This window comes from Lepidothrix coronata, unplaced genomic scaffold (assembly GCF_001604755.1).
Source record: "Lepidothrix coronata isolate B3197 unplaced genomic scaffold, Lepidothrix_coronata-1.0 Scaffold52, whole genome shotgun sequence".
Taxonomy (NCBI): domain Eukaryota; kingdom Metazoa; phylum Chordata; class Aves; order Passeriformes; family Pipridae; genus Lepidothrix; species Lepidothrix coronata.
Genome location: NW_016690232.1, coordinates 4,593,864 through 4,615,394, shown reverse-complemented (window position 1 = coordinate 4,615,394; position 21,531 = coordinate 4,593,864). Strand labels below are relative to the sequence as shown.

The following is a 21,531-nucleotide window of genomic DNA, read 5'->3' as shown; positions in this document are numbered from 1 at the left end:
TGAGAGAACAGCAGTGGTTCAGGGAAAGAGCACAGACCCATCCATCTTCCCAGCCTCCCTTCTTTTCCTCCCCTCCACCTTTCTACGTGTGCCACCACATTGCAGGTGGAATTTGTGCCCAGGTTGAAGGGTCCCAGCCCACACACCATACCCACAGGAGCTTCTGCCCAAATCCGCTGCCGAGGGAACACGTACTGAGTGTAACTGGATAAGGAGGGAATAAAATGAGAAGAAAGCAGCCCAGCTTGAACTTGGCATAAAAAGCTGCAAGTTTTGATGTGTACAGAAAGCTTTTAGACGCTTCAGGTGTGTGGAATTGAACAGGAAATCACGGGGAGGAAGCGTCAGCAGAGAGATTTCTTTTAGTCTCTGTTTCTGAGGAGCAGTGAAAGAAGAGGGGCCTTTCTGCTTCAGAATGAAGCACATGCACAGTATTGAGAGCTTAACAAGTGAGATAAAACTGTCAGTTATGGAGATGAGTTCAGTTTGTTTTCAATACTCCACCACCCTGTCTGCTCCAGGGTAGCAATGGCTAAGTAGCTTGCAAATCAGCATGTCTGGAAATGGCTTCACTTAACTCATATGAACAAGGGATGCTTTAAAGACTACTTAAGTATCACCAGATTAAATGGGGATCTATGAATAGATGCCTAATGACATTACCTAGCCTAGAGAGAGAAAAAGGGGAGGTGGAAAAAAGAACTGATGATGTTTTCTCACAGATAATTATTGCAGGTGACTGATCACCAGTTCAACTTCTTGCATCTCATTGCCAGCCTGATTTTACTTCCTGGTTTCTTGTCTTTCAGCGTGTTCCCTCGTGAGCTGAAGGAGGTCTTTGCATCCTGGAAGCAGCAGTGCCTGAACAGGGGCAAGCAGGACATCAGTGAACGCCTGATCAGTGCCTCTCTCTTCCTCCGCTTCCTGTGCCCTGCCATCATGTCCCCCAGCCTCTTCAACCTCATGCAGGAGTACCCTGACGACCAGACCTCCCGCACGCTCACCCTCATTGCTAAAGTCATCCAGAACCTCGCCAATTTTGCCAAGTAGGTGGTGGCAATGAACCTGAAATCCGTGGGGTGCAAGCAGAGCCCTCATTCCTAGTCGTGCTCACAGCCAGTTGATTCTCTGGTAAACCAAAGCCAGTTTAGAAAAGAAGGGAACTCCTCACTTAGGTGTGAACACTGTTCCCCTTGAGCCACCTCAGATAAATTCTCCTTTTCACATGCAGATTGGAGCTGTGTTGAGTTCTATGGAGGGGACACGATATAAAACTAACAAGAGTCATGCATTAGCATGTCAGTGTTTATGCTATTTCAAAAGGAAAAAAGCCTGTTCCCACCCAGGATCATGATTTTCCTCCACAGTTCCCAGCTGAACGATACAAAGGACATGGCACATCTCTTACAGGGGAGCAGGTGCAGAGAAGGGAAGGAGAGAAAGACTGTCTTGTGGGAGAGAGGGAAGAGATGTGTTGAGCCCTTGATTATAATATGAACAGTGCATCAGTAGTATTTAAATAAGTCCAAGAAAACAGAAATTGTCCATGTGGGTTTTTTCCTCCAAGGTTTTGAAATTTTCAGATTTTCAACATCTCCAGATTTTGGAGTCAAAATCTCCAGATTTTGAAATCTCTTTTTATTTTTTTTTTTAAAGACTCCAAATCTTCAGAAAGGCCAGGTCTAAAGTTAAGTGCTTAAGTAAACTGTCTGCAAGCACTTGTACTCCGTATTTTGTGTGGAGGTTATTGACTGGGTTTCCTCCCCCGCCTCCCTTCCCTGCAGGTTTGGCATCAAAGAAGAGTACATGGCCTTCATGAATGAATTTTTGGAGCACGAGTGGGGAGGAATGCAACGTTTCCTGAGGGAGCTCTCTAACCCGGATACCATCTCCAACATGCCTGGATACGACGGCTACATCGACCTGGGCAGAGAGCTCTCGGTGCTGCATTCCCTCCTGTGGGAGGTTGTGTCCCAGCTTGATAAGGTAAAGCCCTTTGGAGGCCTGGGAGGGTGGATCTAGGGATGGTATCGTAGCAACAGTAAACACCAGGAAATATCAAGGGAGCAGCTGAAGGCAGCAGCTTTGCAGGGGAGTGTTTGGTGGGGGTATTTCACAACCGTTCCTTCCGCGGTTTCGGATCAAGGCCTGGAGCGGGGTGTGTGAAGTGGTTGGGCTTCGGCAGCACTGCAAACACTTTGTGGAGCCTTTAGGAAGGTCAGGTGGTGAAGCAGCGCTTAAAAGTACACCTGGAATTCCCTGAGCAGCCAGTCCTTTCTCATAAGCGAGCTGGAAGAAAGGGAGGTGTTTGGACAGAGACAATGGCAACGCTGCAGTGCCCTTTTGGTGCTGAGGGAGGTGCTCTACTGGGCACTAGGCCCTCTCCCAGCTCTGATGGAGGAATGTGTTGGCCCTGCAGAACTGTTCTCATCAAGGACCTGATCCAAAGCCTGCTGAGATGGTCTCATTTCCGTAGTCTTTGATTTTGGCATACAAGAGGATGCCATGTGAAAACCTGGATGCACTCCCGAGTGTCATCCTGTAACAAAGCAAGATGCTTTCTGCTGTGGGTTGTGCTGAGGTCCAGGTGCAGTGTCCAGGTTCTGTTCTGATCCCAACATTCACCACCAACAATAAACACTGCTTCCATTTAGCTGCAGAAGGAGGAAAGGCAGGACTTTGCTTTTCCTTACCTATGTGGCTTTGCAGGATCCAAAATCATTAGAACCTTGATAGCAAAGGTAGTTGATAAGGCCCAGAAAAGCTGAGCTGTGAGTCCTTTTTTTTTCCAAGTGCTTGGAACTGTTACATATTTCAACTTTTAGAGATGCATTATTTTGTCCATATTCCATTTATCTTACTCTTTCTTTTAAAACTGGAGAGGTGAGGTGAATGGCAATGCACTCAATATTTTTACTGCATTAAGGTTTGCCAAAATAGTTATTTGTTGGGTATCTGTTTTCTCACAGTACATTATTTAAAAGAGAAAACAAAAAACTGAGCTTGTTGTATCAGAGTAAATTGAAATGTCCTTGACTCAAAAAGACTATGTATTAATCTCTTGTTTGATAACAAGTTGTGATCTTGTTTTTCCATTTCCCTCGTACGTGCACAGAGTGTACATTCCAAATGTATGGATCTCCATAGCCCTTTCCATAGGTTAGACATATGGATCTATCCTAGCAGGCCCTTGGGAGCTGGTATAGGGGTTTGCAAAAAAGAGAACTGAGGGGTAAAGTTACATGCAATACAGCTTTACTGTAGGGAGTGACTGGGAAATGATGAGAGAAGTCACCTCAGCAATATTAATAGCCACAGAAGTGTCTGTAAAGAGACCTCTCTGTGGAGCCCAACTGAATACCTGCTTACAGAAAAATAAGGGTATCTTTGAGAAGGACATTGGTTTTGTAGCAGAGTTTTACTTTTTGTATAAACCTGCAGCACCTTCACCTTCTTCCTGCAGTCCCAAGAGCCTGGAGATGCCCTGTAGCTGATATCCCAGCAGTGGCCCAAAGGGGTGAGAAAGCCAGAGCGTGGAGGAGCAGCCTTCCTTGCTGAAGGCCAGCTGCTCTCACCCCAGGCCTGGCCAGCACTGAGCTAAACTGTAACTGCAGCCACACATTTAATCCCATGCTGGTGGGATGATATTGGGACGAGGATCTTTGGTGCTCTCATGCAGTTATTTTTCACATGTAGGTAGGGAAGAATGGCTTCGTTGTTGATAACGGTGCACCAGGAGAAGGCGTCGGTGCAGGATGCCAAAAGTGAAAGGCTTATGAGATGAAAACCTCCCTTTCCCCATCACCCTCAACCCCTGTGATCCTCTCATGATCCCCTGGAATGCTGCATCCCCTTGTCTGTTGGCATGCATTTCCTTTACCACACGGCACCCTCTGCCTGGAAAGTTCCCCACACTGGCTGGATCTGTAGCCTTTGAATGCCCTTCAATGAGCAGATGCCGTAGTTTTCACTTTGACCTCACCCACCCTGGACTTAGCGTGCTTTGCATGATAGTTTTGCATTGGAATGGCAATAGTTTTGTTTTATTGAGCATGATTTTTATTTTTGGGGGGTCAATCCTAATTTCTTTTCTATTTCCTTTTCTTTCCTCAATGTCTGCTGCACCCCGTTTCGTCTCCTCCATCCATCTGGTCGCCGTCGTTGCGCTGCTCCATAACACACTGCATTCCGATCCTGGCACACCCGCACACAACCACCCACCCTCCTTCCTTCCACCTCCATCCCTCCGCCTCTGTGCACCGGTACCAAAAATCAAAAACCCGGCGGATGTCGCGGTGCTTGTATCCAATTAGGGTGAAAATTCCTTCCTACAGGCAACCGTGGCAAAACTGGGACCCCTTCCTCGTATTCTTGCGGATATCACAAAATCAATGACCAACCCCACACCCACGCAGCAGCAGCTGAAGCGCTTCACTGAGCACAGCTCCAGTCCAAACGTCACGGGAAGTCTCTCCTCGGGACTTCAGAAGATAACCGAGGACCCCACCGATGGGTATGTCCCAGCCAGGGCTCGAGGGCAGGTGTGGGGGGCATTGTTAAACCTGTGAAGAGTTGGAACAAGATGATCTTCAAGGTCCCCTTTCAACCATTCTATGGCTCTATGATTCTAAGAGTCGAGCACTTCATCACCTGAACTGGCTGCCCAGCCCCGCTGTGGAACGGGGAGCTTGGGCCTCTCTCGGGGGAATACACGCTCCCAGTAAGATGTGCACAAGGTGGCACTGGGGACCTGAAGCTTTGGACTTAGCCAGGACTCAACCACATCTCTGGGAGTCAGTGACTTAAGCTGCTAAAACCAATTTTAGGATTTACTGCCAGCCTGGGTGTCCAGATGCACAGTCAGCCATTGTGTTTCCTTCTGGCCATCGGGCTGCTTATTTACTGCTGTTGGAAAAACTGAGCTGTAGGTGGAACTTATTTCTTGTGGAACAGCAAAACTAGTCCCTGATGTGTTTAGTGCAGCATTTCTTCTACTGTAACAGCTGTTAATCTGGAGCTGTGACACGGCAGAACTGCCAAAGAACTCGGCTGCTGCAGTCTCAGAGTAATTTTTGTGCTGTCAGGTACAGGGGCCAGTTTTGTCCTGTGGAATTCTCTGCCCTCTGAGCTTACATCCAGGTATACAGGAGCCTTGACACAACTCCTGCTGAATTTTCAGACCTCCATAATACATGGAGTCATAGAATCATTAAGGTTGGAAAAGCCCTCTAAGATTATCAAGTTCAACTGCTAACCCAGAACTGCCAAGGCCACCACTAAACAATGTCTCCAAGTGCCACATCTACACGCCTTTTAAATCCCTCTGGGGGTGGTGACTTCACCACTGCCCTGGGCAGCCTGTGCCAGGGCTTGACAACTCTTTGGTTGAAGAAATTTTACCTAATACCCAATTTAAACCTTCCCTGGCACAACTTGAAGCCATTTCCACTTGTTACATAATGCTGGCAAAGGGTTAAATGGGATCTGATGTCTGCTGGAGGCAGAAGGGGCTCAGGGGGGAGGACTTGGTGGGAATGGTTTGGATTTCACCTCTGAAAAAAAAATAAAGATGAAGCACTTCTTGAATCAAACACAGTTCTCCAAGATAAGCTGTAATTAAAGAAGAGTGTGTTCTGACTTGCACACAAAATGTTCATAAAAGGAAGTCTGGTTCCTTGAAGCTTTCAGTGGGGGGAGGTTAAATGAGGTAGAAGGACTTCTCTGGGACACATCTCTTGGGGTCTTGGCTGCTCAAAAATTAACCAAATTCCTTTCCACTCCACAGGGACATAAACAGACTGAAGTCTCCAACCCAGGAAAATGTAGATGGACATTTTAGGGGCAAGACCTTACTGCTGGTTCAGCAGGCATCCACCCAGAGCATGACATGCTCGGATAAGGATGAGAAGGTAAGTGTCTTGCCCAACGGACGTAGCATCTCCCTCATGGACCTCCAGGACCCTCACACGACCCACGGTGACTCTGGTTCCATGATGCACGACGTGCCTTTGCGCCTGGCCGGCAGCCAGCTCTCCGTCACCCAGGTGGCCAACATCAAACAGCTGTGGGACACTCAGAGCACCCCCCAGAGTGCTCCCCAGGTTCGGAGGCCTCTGCACCCGGCTTGGAACCAACAGGGCAGCCTCCGGCCTCTCTCATTCCAGAACCCGGTTTACCAGCTCAACAACCCGAGCCCGCCGATGGCCAAGGCCTCTGTGGACTCCAGCCCGGAGAACCTGAGCACTGCCAGCTCCCGGAGCCGCAGCAACAGCGAGGACTTCAAGCCCAGCGGGCGCAGCAACAGCAGCCTGGAGGACTCTGCCAAGCGCAGCTCGCAGAGCGAGGACTCGTCCCGGCGCCCCACGGGCACGGACAAGCACGTTCCGGTGGTGCTGCCCCGGCAGAACAGCAGCAGCCAGGCCCAGATCCGCAAAATGGACCAGACCGTGCTGGGCACCAGGGCCAAAACGCTGCACACCCTGACACACAGCCCTTCCCTGCGCAGCACGGGCAGCATGTCCGGGGCGTCGGGGGCCATGGGCACCGAGCCCATCCAGAACGGGAACCGCTCCCGGCACCAGTCCTCCTCCTCCAGGGAAAGCCCCGTCCCGAAGGTGCGGGCGATTCAGCGGCAGCAGACGCAGCAGGTAAGGAAAGCCTGTCTCCAGGCCTCTCTGCTTGGGGGCTCAGCCCACTGCTCCTTGAGCTGCAAAGCCTCCTGACCTTGGAGTTGAGCTGAATCGAGAGCAGCAGCACTTAAGCCAGTGGTAAGTGTAAGGACTAGTCATGCTTGTCACCATCATAAGCTTGGCAAGCCAGCTTATCTCTTACACTGGGATGCTTTTGTACTACATTCAAAAAGAACTGCTTTCCATTTACTAAGGTAGCAGCAAGCCTGCTGAAAGAAACAGAACTGGAAACATTCCCTGAATTAAATGAAAAAAAAAAAACAAAACAAAAAAACCAAAACAGGAGCAGCTTTGTTCCGAATGGAAGTTCAGATTGCCACGTGAGACTGAGTTTGCCCTGTGGTGCTAATTTAAAAGCAGAGCTGCCTCAAAACAGGGAAATGAACAAAGATAAAACATCGCGGAATAAACTGCTGCCGAAGTAACAAATAAGCACGGTTGTCTAAAGTGTGGAGAAATCCATATTTCACCATGATGAAACAATCTCTTGCTGGTCCTCAAATAAGTGCTGTTTTTTCATTAATCATCCCAAACTATGAATAATGCAGATATTTTCTGGAAATGAGTGCTTATATCTACCAGCTCCTAATGCGCTTTATCAGTTGTTCATAGGCAACTCTAAATCAAAGGTTTCCTGTCAAAAAGCCAACATTCCTTTACCATTTTTTGAAAGAAATAATGATAATCCTGTTGTGATTTGCTGTGTAGGAAAATCTTTTCCTGAGTTAATTTAAAGAGAAATTTAAATGCTCGGCACTGCAGTGAAGGTAAAAAGCTCGATGTGCAGGTCAGAGGTTTTGCAGGAGGAAGGCTTTGGGTGAAGCTGGCAGAGCAACCTCTGCCCAAGGTTTTCCTGCTGTCCCTGTCAGTTCTTGGCAAACTCCTGAATGCTGCAATTAAAGGCAGAAAATCTGAATGATGCCTGGGAACCCAGGAGCAATCAGGGCTTCAAAACTACTTTGATACCTGAAGCTCACTGAAGTACGAGACCAGAAACACTGAATCACAAAGCAAAGCTTTAATAGGCCAAGTTAGTAACACCCAAAAAAGCAATTGTGTATTATTTGAAGTGGGTATGGTTGTGCCCTCCTGTGTTTTACATTTGGGCATAGAGGCGTGGATAGGTGTTCATGGAATACAATTAGGCCTTGTGTGGTGGTGGTAGGGCATTTTTAGGCCAGTAACAAGGATAAATTTGAAAGGGATGTGCACCCACTTATTTTCCCACTCTGTTTTCTATACTAATTGTTTCCACTGGATTCATTAGAGTACTTGCTCCTGCTTTGTTCAGAGAAATCAATTTGTTCTTTCCTTCCCCCCACCCATGAACAACGTCTCAAAGTGTTGCCAAATCAAGTGGCCAACATTTTTTTTTGAGGCAAATTCCATTGCGTGCTTTTAATTGCAAATTTTGTTGTGGAATTCCGTTCTTACTTAAAAAAGAGAAAGAGAAGAGAGAAGCTGGGCATGTTCTTTCTGGGCATGTTCTTTCTAGGCATGTTTTGTGGGCGTTATAATTGTTGGACTCTGTTCTCTACAAGTCCCATTTGTTTCTGAATATAGAGCTGGGCCCTTTGTTTGCTGGGAGAGGTCACTTTTTGCCTTCCATTTCCATTTAGGAGGTAGGTGGGAACAGAAATGTCAGTGTGTTCCTTTGGAAGAGAGGCAAAGAAGGGAATTAATACATGATCCTAGCAGGCTGGTTCTTTTTTCCCCTTTAGTAGAGTATAACTCATAACCCATTAGCATGTGAAGCGCTTGCCATCCACTTACTCTTTGTTGGCTTTCAGAGTTTGGCTGCTGGAAGTAATCTGTCCTAAACTTGCAAGGTTGTTTGGCCAGGTTTGCTGCTGCTCAGCAGTCTGGAACATGGCTGGGCATGGACTACTTTGTAGTCACATTTCTGCTTTCTCAGTCCTCCATAGCTCCAGTGAATGCTTATCCATCGCTGCTCCTGAGTTCTCCAAATACTCACGGAGCCAAAGTATTCACCTCTGGGAAGAGCCTGTTGGTGGCAGAGCCACACACACAGTTCATGGTCTCCCTTGCTGTGGCTGCCTGACAGCAAATGCCATAAAAATAAATCTGAATTAAGGAGCTTTGCCAGGCTGCCACACTATACCTAAGGGGCTATTAGCCTTTCTGCTGTGAAGACTTCCTTCTAGGGAAAAGGCCTCTGCTAAATACAGGGATTTTTGCTAATCCTCCATCTCTCCTTTGCCTTTACACCCGTCTTTACTGAGGCTCCTTCCATGGATGCTCAGGACAGCTGGGCTGTGGCAGCAGATGCAGCACCTGCCAGCCCTGTCCTCCTGGGAGGAGAAACACAACGGGAGGGTGATGTGATCCCTGACTCCTAAAGAAGCTGTCCCTCCCCCATGGAGAGCTCCTGGCTGAAACTGGGACTTCAGAAGCCCCAGCCAGGGAAGATGTTGCACTTTGGTTCAACATGGGGCCAGGCAGGGAGCTGAAGAGCTGCCTGGGCACAAAAAGAAGCTGCAGTTGGGGGGGAGTTGATCTTTTGCATTTCTCAAGAACTTGAGACAGTATTGCTCTTTCAGGGGTAATTATGCTAATTCCTGTGCTTATAAACTCGTCTTTGTCCATGAAAATTGCTTGGAATTTGTAGCAAGACGTGTTTTCCCCAGCCAGGCAGAGAGTTTCTTGGTTTTTTTTTCTTGGCTCCCTTTTTGGATTCCCTTAAAGAGGAGAAAGAGCCTCCAAAGAGGTTGGACAGTTCTCCCAGTCAGCACCGCTATGACATTGTCGCACCCCCCTGCCACGTTAAAGTCCTGCTGTGCTGTCCCAGATCCAAGCTGTGCAGTCCCATGCTCCTCTGTAGTCTGTCCCAGCCTGGCTGAGAAAGCTGCTCCCAAGTTCAGCTCCTCAGCACTCCAGGGAAACCAACCTCTCCTACCTGTGAGCAAAGCTTTGTCACTCTGTTTTCTCTGTGGGAGACATGGCAGGGTGAAAAAACCTTACTGACAGTGTGGCAAAGGCAAGAACGAGATTGGGAAACAAGAACTCAGAGAGAAAGAAACATTTCTCAAGTGCTTTGGTTTTAGAGGGATTCAGGTAGTTGCTGAGTCCAGAGTCAAGGGAAGATGGTGTATCCCTGCAGGAGAGGTTTTGGGGATCCTTTGAGACTGATAGTCATGGGCATCTTTCTCCTCCAAATCAAGGGAATTTTAGAGCTGGTTTGTGTGTGGTTTCTCCGAGGGATGCTTACAGCTGTCTCTGCCCCAGGTGCAGTCGCCTGTGGACTCTGCCACGTTGTCACCGGTGGAAAGGACGGCTGCCTGGGTGTTCAACAACGGGCAGTATGAGGAGGCCAAGAAGGACACAGCACAGAGCCTGGATGATGTCAAGCACGCTGAGAAGGTAGATTTTATTCTGTGTGCAGCCAGCTCAGGGGTACCAGCGAGTCCTGTGCACCCACAGCCGAGCTCGGACGGGCTTTCAGGCCCTGCTGTCGCAGCGTCACGGGTTTGCACTCGGGTTGTATTGGCAGAGCTCCTGCTGTACATGCTGCCACACATTCCTGCAGTACAGCATCCCATAGCACAGATTACAGGCTGCAGCATGTCAAATGGGAGCAAACTGACAGAGCTGAGCTTGTACATCACAGCCTGGTATCTGGCACCTAGTGCATCGTGAGTCACGCTGCCCGAGTGTATTACATCCTGCTCAAGTCATTAGTTTTTATTATTTTTTATTTATGCACTACAGCTACAACATTCTGCCATTCTTCTCTGCTTGCAAAACATTTTAGTGATCATTAACTCTGTAAAAAAAAAAAAAACAGGGTTGTTAACCTGACAGAGGATAGCTTAGGATGTGCTCAGCAATTGCACAGGGCTCGGTAAATGCAGCTCAGCCTTCATCAGCAGTTGCAGTCAAATATTGTCTTGGGCTTCCCCTGAGGCAAATGCCTGTCACCCAGGTAGTGCAACGTTTCTGGGCTGCATGGAAATCTTTATGATCTGGTTTTTTTAAAGCATATGTTTTTTCAGAAGTAGATTCCATTTTTCCAAGTACAGTTACATCCGCATGCTGCTGTGGGCATGAAGTTGTATAAGAGTTTTGGTATTTTGAGAAGACAGGGAGTGAGGAGAAGAACATTCAGTGGACAAAGAAGCCAGAACATAAGATTGTTAAGAAAGGTGAATGAACCCAAAACAAAGGAATATGTTGAGATTCATGGCACTATTGCAGAAGTGATTGTCCACAGAGACAAGAAATAGAAGACCAAAACCTCAGCCAGGTAACCTGACAGGCTCTGGTCTGCAGTGACTGGTTTGCTCTGACTTCACCTGAGGTTTCATGCCCTGGTTAGGTCCTGAAGAGTGAATTATTTGTGTCCTGTGTGAGTCTGGTTTGTAGGTTTGGGCACCCCAGGCCAGTTGACAGGCCATTAGCAGCATCTGTCTGGGAACTGCTCAGATCTGGAGTAACAGGAGACGTTATGAGTCAGAGCCATGTCAGAGCCCCCTGACTGCTTGAATTGTGCTGCAGAGTGACACCCTACAGCGTGGGAGCAGCTTGATGCCCAGTGGGAGCCTCCGTGCTCCTCTCTGTGTTGCCCCCAGGTTTGCTTGTCACTTCCTTTACTTCAATCAACTTATTTCTCATTTCAAAAAACCCAGCATCCTCTTAAGAGCAGCAGAGCATTACGAGGACCCGATCTCTTCTTTTCCTTTGCATCTGATTTATAAAGTAATACAGTGTAACCCTCCTTGCCCCCCTGCAGTACGAGCAGGAGATAGCGAAGCTGAAGGAGCGCCTGCGGGTGTCCAGCCGCCGGCTGGAGGAGTACGAGCGGCGGCTCCTGGTGCAGGAGCAGCAGATGCAGAAGCTGCTGCTGGAGTACAAGTCTAGGCTGGAGGACAGCGAGGAGAGACTGCGCAGGCAGCAGGAGGAGAAGGACAGCCAGATGAAAAGCATCATCAGCAGGTGAGGCTTTGGGAAGTTCGGGAGTGGGCAGGACAAGCAGCTCCCCTGTGCCATGTGTTCTCTCCATCCTGTCTTAGAGGTGAAGAAAGGGGGATGCAGGTGGGGAAGCTTGCCTGAGATTGTCAGGAGAGCAAAGGAAATGTTTAGGAATTGTGTAACCCTGGTCTCTGTTGTACTTATTGCAGATCTTTCTTCCTTTGTTTGGAATCTGTATGTGAGATCAGTTTGTCAGAGCAGTTGCATTTTTGGCAGTGTCCATTCTGGGAATAACAAGGTTAAGCAATTGGGAGTGTCAGATGGAGAGATAATCTTTCCTGAGAGCAGCAGAATTCTTCCCTGCTTCCCTTGCCAGAGCCAGGACAAGCACAGAAATCAAACCAACAGGCCAGAGTACCTGAAACACTCGGGAATAGTATTAAACTGTCCTAATTTGTCCCTCTCTGCTCATCAGACTCATGGCCGTTGAAGAGGAGCTGAAAAAGGATCACGCAGAGATGCAAGCTGTCATTGATGCAAAGCAGAAAATCATTGATGCACAGGTAGGTAAGGAGCTTGGGATCTCCAAGAACTCATGTGTAGAACCCTTTATTCTCCCTCTCTCCTGCCCCAGCATTGTTCCCTATCTCCCAAGCCGGGTCAGCCCATGGTGTCACTTACTGCCTTCTGGGAGAGAATTGGGGTGTTTAATTCATACAGACCTGCCTGACCTGGGCTTTGAGGCAGCCTGGCAACAAATCCCAGGACTGATCACTTCTCCAAAACCTTTGCTACTTTGTGAGATTCCAAGGGAGTAAAGGAACAGCAGTGCATTGTGGAGATGTTGTTCCAAGTGTGGGCCTGGGACCTCTGGGAAAGCTGTGCCTCACCCCAGCATAGTTCAGCTGCCATGTGCATGCATCTCAGCTGTGCCAGCTCCAAGCATGGCTTTGGACAGTGGGGTCAAGGAAAGAGAATGCTGCAACAGAGCATTGCTCTGGGAATGTCATGTGTGGCATTTCACCCCAGTTGGCCATCCCTGGTAGTCCTGGGGAAATGCCCATTTTCCACAAACCTGCAGTGCCTGCCCTGGTCACCCCAGGGCAGCTGTGGGGAGGGGATCCAGCAGGCAGTGCATGTGGGTGTATCCTATGGGGTCATTCCAGCTTTTCCTCTGTGTCTGTGCTGATCCCACAACAGGACCTGGGACTGGTTTGTATCTGCCTGCCGTGTTACATTTGTGGTATTTGCATTTGGAGGGGTCTCTTTCCTGCTTCTGGGCTTTTCAGGAGTTCCAGCTGGAAACTTTCCTTAATAATTTTTTCAGGAATAACCCAAGTTATTTCAGAAAGTTGCTTCCCTACACAAAGTGGTGGAGGGGGAGCCTCTATTGAGGCTGTTGAACATGTTTAAAGGTGGCACTGGGGTATTAGAAATGTTTGAACTCACGTGGAACTGGAGGAAAATATAAAGCAGCAAAAAGCTGTGTTTTTAAAAGCCTGGTAACACATATTTATAGCAGATTATTTTTTTTTGAAAGATGTGAATGTGCTGGGCAGTTTTTTTGGAGGTAAGCACAGTCAGGGCATCTCACTGTTCCACACATGGAATGGCAGCTGATCCAGACAGCAGCCTGGATTCCCAAGGGGGTGACACATTTTTCAACTGCCTCTAGAAGGTAGAAGGGGCACTGAGCAAACATAAAAAGTGAGTTTTGGAGGGGAAGACTTGAGAGATTGTGACTGAGCAAGAAACCTGCCCTTCCCGTTGTTACCTGTCTGTGCCAGGAGGCTCCCAGCCTCAGTGTTGGTTATGGACTAGCAAGGTGGAGCGTGGACCACTCTGATCCCAGTGTCACCAGCTGTCAGAGGGGCCACTGCTGACTTGTGAGACCTTCAGACCCTCAGGGCTGGGGGTGATCCTCCATCACACTTCATAAAATGATGCGGCATTTATCACCTGAGGTGGAAACTGTGGAAAAAAAAAACCAGGAGCAAACCAGCAGCATTAATGATTCCTCTTTTAATTTGACTTTTTTTTTCTTGGACAAGCAAGGTCACCAGCAAGCCTTAACTGCTTCACTGTCATGGGCATGCCAGGCCATGGGGGAAGCGTAGTTGTCATTGCCCTTTCTTGGGTACCTGAGCAGAGGAGGAAACCGGTGAAAGATTCGGAACAGACTCGCCGGAGGAGCCCAGGTGTTTGCTGGGTTCTGTAGCAATCCCTTGAAGTTGTGCTTGGAAGATTTTATTTAGTCTGTGATTACTTTGGTGGCTAGAAAAGGAAAGGGTTTTTTTACGTGACATTCGTGGAGTTGTAACCCAGCCCATCACACCTGGCTGAAGAGTTAAAGGCTGCCACGGGCAGCACTGACCCGGGATTTTGTGCTTAGTGGCACTGGCACAGGACACGAGCTGTTCTCCTGACCCTGAGCAGCACCTCGGGTGGTTCCAGGCTCTGGGTCTCTGACCAAGCAGGGGATAGGTCTGGCTAAACTCTCTCCTGGGAGCAGCGGAGCTGCAAAAGAGTACTGGCCCAGTTGCTATTGCAAGTGACATCTCCGCTGTGTTAAATTACAGGTCATAAATGGGGATGAGATAATTCCAACAGGCAAGTAAACCCACTCAGTTCTCTAGCTGAGCAGTACCCAGTCCTGGCCCAGCACACTGACCTCCTACCCATTCCAGCTCCTCCCGCTCCCTGTGCCCGATCCGAGCACGTTAGAGATGTGCCTGGTAGATCTAATTTTCCTTTCAGTGAGAAGATGCCTCTACTCACCAAGCTCATCCTCTTCAGATGGATTTTCCAAGTGCAGATTTTCAGCTGTTTTGCAGACCAGCTCAGTGAGAGCTCAGCGGTGCCAGAAAACAAACCAGCCTTTTATTCTGAACCCTTGGGGAGAATTCTGCAGAAATGTGTCGGAAAAATTTTCAGACAGAGATATTTTCATTCTAAATTATGTATTCCAGGTGAAATTTAGGAGTAGGAGCTTTGCCTTGCTGAGGAGCACATTCCTGCTGAGGCAGTTGTGTTCTGTAGGGTTCATTTCAGCACAGGAGAGGAAAGGCCTGTAACTCCCCTGCTCTGTGTTCTCCCTGCTCCCATCAGCTGGATCAGGATGAGGACCAGGGCAGGCCTCTGTGCCTGTGCTTCCTCTTCTGTTTATTTACACAGAGCTTGGTCTCTTCAGGGCCCTAACAGAAGCAGGACTTAAATTCTGCCTTGTTTTTGCCCCTGAGCACTTAACCCTGTGGGGGAGCCCACTGAGAAAAGCAAACATTGCTGATCAGTGCTGTACCACACCCTGATGGGCTGGGATCTGAATCCCAAGGGCCTGTGGTAGCTCGTGGGTCTCCTGAGCACTTTGTCTGAACTTCCTTAATGTTTGTACCTTCCCTGCATCGTTTTTTCCCCCTCCATTTTGTTTCTCAGTGGGCTGGACTGGGAAGAGTTCCTGCACACAGCTTATTTCAGTCGAGTAAATTAGGCATTCTCCCTTCTCAAAGAACAAAAGCCAATCAGTTGGTAGCATGGAGAGCACAGTTACCTCTCTGCTGACTCTAGTGCTGCTTTCTGTGGCTGCACTGTTATTACTTTTTTAGGAAAGATGAAAATTGTCGTTTCTGATTGTGCCACCGACTCTCTGGCTTGTCCCTCCGGTGCTGTATCCCACTGCAGATACCCACAGTCAGCAGGCTGGGACTGGTGATGGGTTATAGAAATTTAGCCCCCATCCTGGAGCTGTCTGCTGAAGGTGGAGGCTGGCACCTTCTGTGCAAGGAGAATCTAACTGGGCACACGGATTCGTGGAGCCTGGGAGCCCCCTGAGCTGGAATGGGTCTAGGAGCAGCGTGTTCCGTGTTTGTTCTTTGTGTTCTGTCGATGGCATCTCCCCCCACCCACTCTGCCCTGTCCCCCTCACCTCCAGTAACCCCTGAGCGTTAGCTTTTGGCTGCTGCTTCTCTGTGTTGCTGTTGCACCGTCACCGCAGGCTGCCGTTATCCGCTTTTTTTTTTTTATTGTTATTTATTTGTTTCAAGCATCCCATGAGTTTACTCTGAGCACACTCCATCCAAAATACAGAGACTACGGCTGGTAGATACCACTTGTTTTCTCTGCCAGACGAAACCCCCACCACTTTTGTTTTCTGCTGCCTGTTTCTGTTTTTCTGACACAGTTTTAAAAACAATATTTAAATTGGCTATCATTGTTATTAACACCAACACACACACCCCCACTCCGGCTCCCCTGTGGCAAAATCCCGCTGGCTGGGTGGAGCCCCCATGGCTGGATCAATTCACCGATGTAACCGGGACTCGCTGTCGCTTCCCACCGCGCCAGAAGTCCAGGAGGGCCGGAGCGGAGCCCGTGGCACCCCCGGAAAACAGAAAGAGGCAGGCAGCCCATCTCACCGGGGAATGTTGGCCCAGCTGCCTCCGCCTGGAACCCCCCGGGGGCCGCTCCCCGCCGAGGCCGCCGGGTGCGTAGGGGAGCTCTGACGCTGTGGGGTGTCTGTTGCAGGAGAAGCGGATCGTGTTCCTGGACTCGGCCAACACGCGGCTGATGAGTGCCCTGACGCAGGTGAAGGAGCGCTACACCATGCACGTCCGGAATGGGAACCCCCCCAAGCTTTCCATCACGGAGAATGGTGAATTCAAGAACAGCAGCTTCTGACCTGCCCCCGGTGCTGCCCACCCGCTCCGCGGAAGAGCCGAGACGGAGCAGACTCGAGACACCACCACCCCCCCACTCCCCGTTGTCGTTGTTGTACATAGTTCTGTACATTGGAAATTGTATTGTTTAAAAACTGTACTGTTTGGGGAAAAAAAAAATTGTTCTAAAATTATTCTAAAGTCGTTTTAAGATTGTATTTAAAGAAATTGTATTTAAAATTGTTTTAAGATAGTATTGTACATTTAATAAAGTATTGTACATTTTTTTTCAGTTTAATAAAATTGGAAAACCGAGTCTGAAGGGTGGGCTTTGATTCCCCACTCAGGGCCAGGAGAACCAGGCTCCCGAGAACAAGTCCTTCCGGATCACTGTGTAAATAGAGGGAGCTCTTGGGTCGTGTACAGAAAATGCCAATGTAAAATACCAAAAGGAGGTGAATACTGTAGATTTTTTTAATTGTTGCTATTTTTTTTATTATTATTATTATTATTATTATTATGTTTTTCTCTTGTTGAAAGCACTGCAGTCCTGGGAGGAGGAAGAGGGGAGTGTGTGTGTGTGTGTTGTGGGTGAGAGAGGTGAGCAGTGGAGTACCTGAGACAGCAGCTGGCTGATAGGAGGACAGGAGTGGAATGGAATGGATTCCATAGGAAAACTCATCGGCTGGGTTCATTCCCCTCTTCCCCAGCTGGTCTTTAACTGAATGCAAACTTGATAGCAAACATTTTAGCAAGAAAACTGACTCTTGCTGTGTCCTGTACCTGCTTTCAATAGGACTCCAGAAAAAAAACAGTCTTTCTGACGATTTTGACAAGGTACAAAGTGGGAGCAGCAACCTGGTTTCCTTGCATTTGCACAGTCAGGCTTCCCATCAGACAGAGGGAATCTGCAGGATTTCCTGGTAGGATTCTTTCTTTTTTTTTTTTTTACTAATGCAGTTTTATATTTTCTGTTTGGAGAATTTACAGACCTGTAAATAGTTTTTAACAATTTCTAGCCAGTCCCCACTGTACACACTGTGCAGCAGCACCCTGAATTCCCTCTCTGCACTCCATCCGGAACAACCAGGTTAATGCTCTTGGAAAGGGCTAATCAAAGGGTGCCCGTGCCCAGCACAGGAGATTCCATATGCAAAATTCCCTTTTTCTAGAGGATTTCTGTATTTTAACGCTCGCTCATTTTCAGTGTTTCAGCCACTTGCTTAGCCAGTCTAGTTCCAATTAAAGGTGTGATCTTCCGTTTCCACTGAAATTTTCTTTCTCTGGATACTTTAAAGGAATGATTTGTTGTTTTTTTTTTGAGTTCTGTAGACACCAGTTTTCCTTGAGGAGTTTTGACTAAGCTTTTGTCTCCAATTCCTTCCAGTTGCATTTCATAGAAGCATGCTTACAGGCTGTGTGTGAGTGGGATATCATTCCAAAGTGACCTTCTCCTGGGAAATAGTGACATTCACAACCTGCAGCAGGTGAGCAGGAAATGACTTTGTATTGTCAATTCTCATGATTTCATCAAATGCCACAATAGTTAATCTGAGAGGGTGTTTTTTTTTTTTAAAGCCCCAGTTTCTGGAGTCATGTAATAGCACGTGAATCTTCACTTCCAGTTTTTGCTGTGCATTTCTGGCCCCCAAACTCACAGTAAATAAACTTATTGGAGTAGCAATTGAAATTTTGAATTGCAGAAATGTACTGATAATGAGTGTGATTAACCATTCACACGTGTTGTGGAAATTGGAAAAGTTTACTTGAGTTGGAGACAAAAGCTCCAGAGGTGCCTGGGTGTGGGATGTGTCATGAAAAATGCAGGAGTTCCTAAGCCAGTTTCTTGCACATGAATTATTGGCACAATACTAAGACCCAGATTTGGTTGTCAGGTTTTGCTTGGGGGTTTTTTTTGGAAATGAATGAATCTCTGTGGTTAATGCAGCTGGTGGGTGCAGTGTGTAACTGCTGTGCCTGATGCTTGTGTCACAGTACTTGAGTTACCATTGTCACCCCAGCGTGTTCCGTGACTCTGCATCAGTGCAGAGACCCTGTGTCCTGCTCTGTAGGATGGGTGTGGATCAATCCTGGCAAGGCCTTCTAGAGCTCACTAGTCTGCAGCCAGCTGGGGTTGGTGTTCAGTGCTGGGTTCTTTGAGATCAAAGCTGTTCTGGCTGCTGAGCTGTGACTTGGTGCTGAAGGCCGAGGAGCGGCCCTGGCTTGTTTGGGGTCAGCACAGACACACCGGGGGTCATGCTCTGCATTTGCTCAGCAGTGATTACTTTTCCATACTTTCCAAACTGTCTTCCAGCTCTAGGTCCTTGCTGACCTCTGATATTTTCTTCCTCAAACTGTGCCTTTAAGTTCCTCCTTCCTTCCTTCATGTCTCACAGCCGTAGAAGCCTCTCGAGTCTGTATTAACCTGTCGTGTGAGTGGCTCTTTGACACAAAACCTTTGCAACCCCCTGTTTGTGGAGTATTTCTGTGGGAGCTGCATCTCCCCACAGCTATGTGCTGGAATTGCACAGCTGCAGCACGGGAAACATGTTCCCAGAAGTAGCCTTTTGGGATGGGCACGTGCGTTGCTGACTTGTTGCAGAGTGCAGATAGTGGGGTGTGCTGTGACCAAGGCATGAAAACAGCTGATCTGCACTGATAGAATGAGGCAGAAGCAGATGTGTTGTTCTGGGAGTGTGAGTCTGGCATTAATTGGGGAAATGCCTTTCACTTGTGCTCCCCAGCGCCCTGGTACTGGCAGAGGGGCTGGCTCAGTTGTGTGGTTTGATGCTGAAGGCTCTGTCTGAGGTGTCCACTTTGGTTTCTGCAGCGAAATGCAATAGGGGCAGCATTTCAGCCTGGATTTTTAGAGGGGAAATGATCCCTGCCCCAAGATCCATTTGTTTTGGTGAGGTCTGATCACCTGTTTCAGTCGTGCATCACTCTAACAATGTACCTTCTGTGTGTTTCTCAAGCTTGTAGGAAAAAGTAGCGACTCTTTTAAAAAGAGTCTGACCCATCAGTGTGGTCCTCACAGCTCGTTGCTGGGCTGGTTGTTTCTCCCCTGAGGTGCAAAGTGTTCTCCGAGTCCAGCCACCGAGGAGATGCTGCCTGCTGACCCCAGAGGGGGTGAGGGTTGCAGACTCAGTGTTGCAAGACTAGAATTGATCAGCTGCAGCACAAAACTCTCTGCTCCTGGCAGCTGTCTCTCCTGGTTTGTTACCAAGCAGCTTTCCAGAGAAATTTTCAGCCGCCTCAAGCTGACAATATGTGAAAATGCCAGTTCCTATTTCATCCAGACTGATAAAAATTCAAGTGGCACTAAACCACATGTCTGCTTGGGAGCAGGAGCCCTGCCTGGGCCTGAGCACGTTTGGGTTTAGACTCGTAGCCAGTGGGTTCTGCAGCAGCGAGGGAGGGAATAGTGTGATGTGTGTGATGAGGAGCGTGACAGACACTGGGTTTGGGTTTGTACTCTGAGCAAAGGCACTGGGCTGTGTCTAATCCTGTGCAAGGAAACAGATGAAGGAGGGTAGGAAAAATGGAATAGCCTGTAGGAGGAAGGAATACTCGTGTGTTCCTCAGACTGAACAGGAAAGTCGCCCCATCCTGGCGTCTCAGTCAGTGCTGGCCATGTTAGTACCTTTCCAGGAGGATTCTTCCCAAACCTCAAAGCCACCCAGGCTTCTGAGTGCTCAGGGAAGCCAAGCAGCCTCTTGTGTGTGGCCTTGTGGCACACTGTGTGTGGTGTCTGCAGCGTGTGTGAGAGATGGCCAGAGTGACATGGGATAGGCACTAAAAGGACAGAGGGAGCACAGCCTAGGGGCAGCATCCTGTAAATCCCTGTTCTTTGCAACTCTAGGAATTCAGACCTTTTTTTTTTAAGGGAAATAGATTTCACATCCAGGAATTACAAGCTGTTTTTTCCCTACTGTATCAGAAATGGGCAGCTATGCATAAAAGCATAGATTCATGCAGCTACACATTTTGCCACGTTCCTCTCCAGTGGCATAACTCAGGCAGGGGATCTACAGGAGCCTGGAAAGGGATGTGTGTACTTTCCAGTTAGAGAGTATGAGGTGTATTCACTAACAAATTCTTTATCCATCTAATAAATCCTCTGAGAAATGGGGTTTATTTTATGTACATGCATTTGCTTTGGGTTGACTTAGCTTGTTTTTATTTCTCATGATATATTAATCTCATGTTTTAATGCTTGCTTAAGCCCACCAGCTTTTGACTTGAAGTCCATCAGTTGTCCAGCCATGCCCGTGGGATGTGTCAGCAATACTTCCCTGTATGTGTGAATTCTGCTTGTGTTCTGCACAAATGTCTGTGTTGTTTCCTGGAAAACAATTCCTGTCCAGGTTGGACCACAAAATGTATTTCCATCAGTGATTGGCTTGGTCAGCTACAGGTATCCAGCTGAGTCTGCCAGAGGAAAAAGGGTTAAATTTAGGCCAATGTTTGTAGGTGTTTGCTTCTCCACAGTAAGTTAACTCCCAGGAGAGTGAGCATGTCCTTACAGATCATGCCTGCCAGGAATCCTACCTGTAAAAATAGACTTTCTGTCTCAAGGGCCTTAATAAGAGTGTTACTACACAGAACTGTTTTACAGTGATAGCTCTAAATAATTTATTTTTTATTTCAACAAAGTACACCTTAAAAAGGAATAAACTTGTTTTTCAAGGCGTATTTTTATGCTCGTAGCACTGGACTGTTTGGTCTCAGAGATCCATTTCTGCATTTCATTGCCTGGGTTTGTTCTAAAGAAGATTTATTTTTGTTCTGTGAATAATTTTTGAAGGTTCTTGTAATATGTACAGATACAGATACATTTGAGGACTTTTATTGATATTCCTACAAAGAATACAAATAAACTTTAACTTTAAACAGTTTGGACTCGGTAAACTTACGCTGATTTAAAATTCTGCTCTTCCTGCACTCAGTTTGTGCTTGTGTTTAAGTGCAGAGGGTGGAGGGGAAGGAACTCTGACAGTGTAATGTAATGTCTGGGATGGAGCAGCTCCCACCTGGAGCTGCCTGAACAATCCAAGGGGTCTGGGACCAAGTGGGGCAGCAGGATTAATTCCTGCCTCCTGTTGCTGTGGGTTGTGTGATGTGCTGGGCTGTCCAGCACAGGTCCTAGGGCAGCATCCTGAGCTCTGCCTCCCTGTGCCTGTGACCTCAGTGCTTCCCGAAGCTGGGAAGTATCTGGCATTGTGGAGTGAGAGAGCGACAAGCTGTGGAGACACGGAGAA

The 21,531-nt window shown here is 47.9% G+C and overlaps 1 protein-coding gene across 8 annotated transcripts in view; it reads left to right on the top strand.

Annotated features, from left to right (window-relative positions):
• Nucleotides 1-21,161, top strand: part of RASAL2 (RAS protein activator like 2) — a 189,903-nt gene extending 168,742 nt beyond the window's left edge. For 5 of the 8 annotated variants that reach the window (XM_017815821.1, XM_017815818.1, XM_017815823.1 and 2 more), the window contains 9 exons: nt 810-1,046; nt 1,785-1,986; nt 4,314-4,513; nt 5,786-6,647; nt 9,936-10,070; nt 11,440-11,642; nt 12,094-12,181; nt 14,198-14,228; nt 16,140-21,161. In XM_017815821.1, the coding sequence (XP_017671310.1) occupies nt 810-1,046; nt 1,785-1,986; nt 4,314-4,513; nt 5,786-6,647; nt 9,936-10,070; nt 11,440-11,642; nt 12,094-12,181; nt 14,198-14,228; nt 16,140-16,270 (2,089 nt within the window). In that variant the 3' untranslated portion in view covers nt 16,271-21,161. The remainder of the gene's footprint in view (nt 1-809; nt 1,047-1,784; nt 1,987-4,313; nt 4,514-5,785; nt 6,648-9,935; nt 10,071-11,439; nt 11,643-12,093; nt 12,182-14,197; nt 14,229-16,139) is intronic. The other 3 variants (XM_017815819.1, XM_017815820.1, XM_017815817.1) reach the window with 3 other exon arrangements.
• Nucleotides 21,162-21,531: the final 370 nt, after the last annotated feature.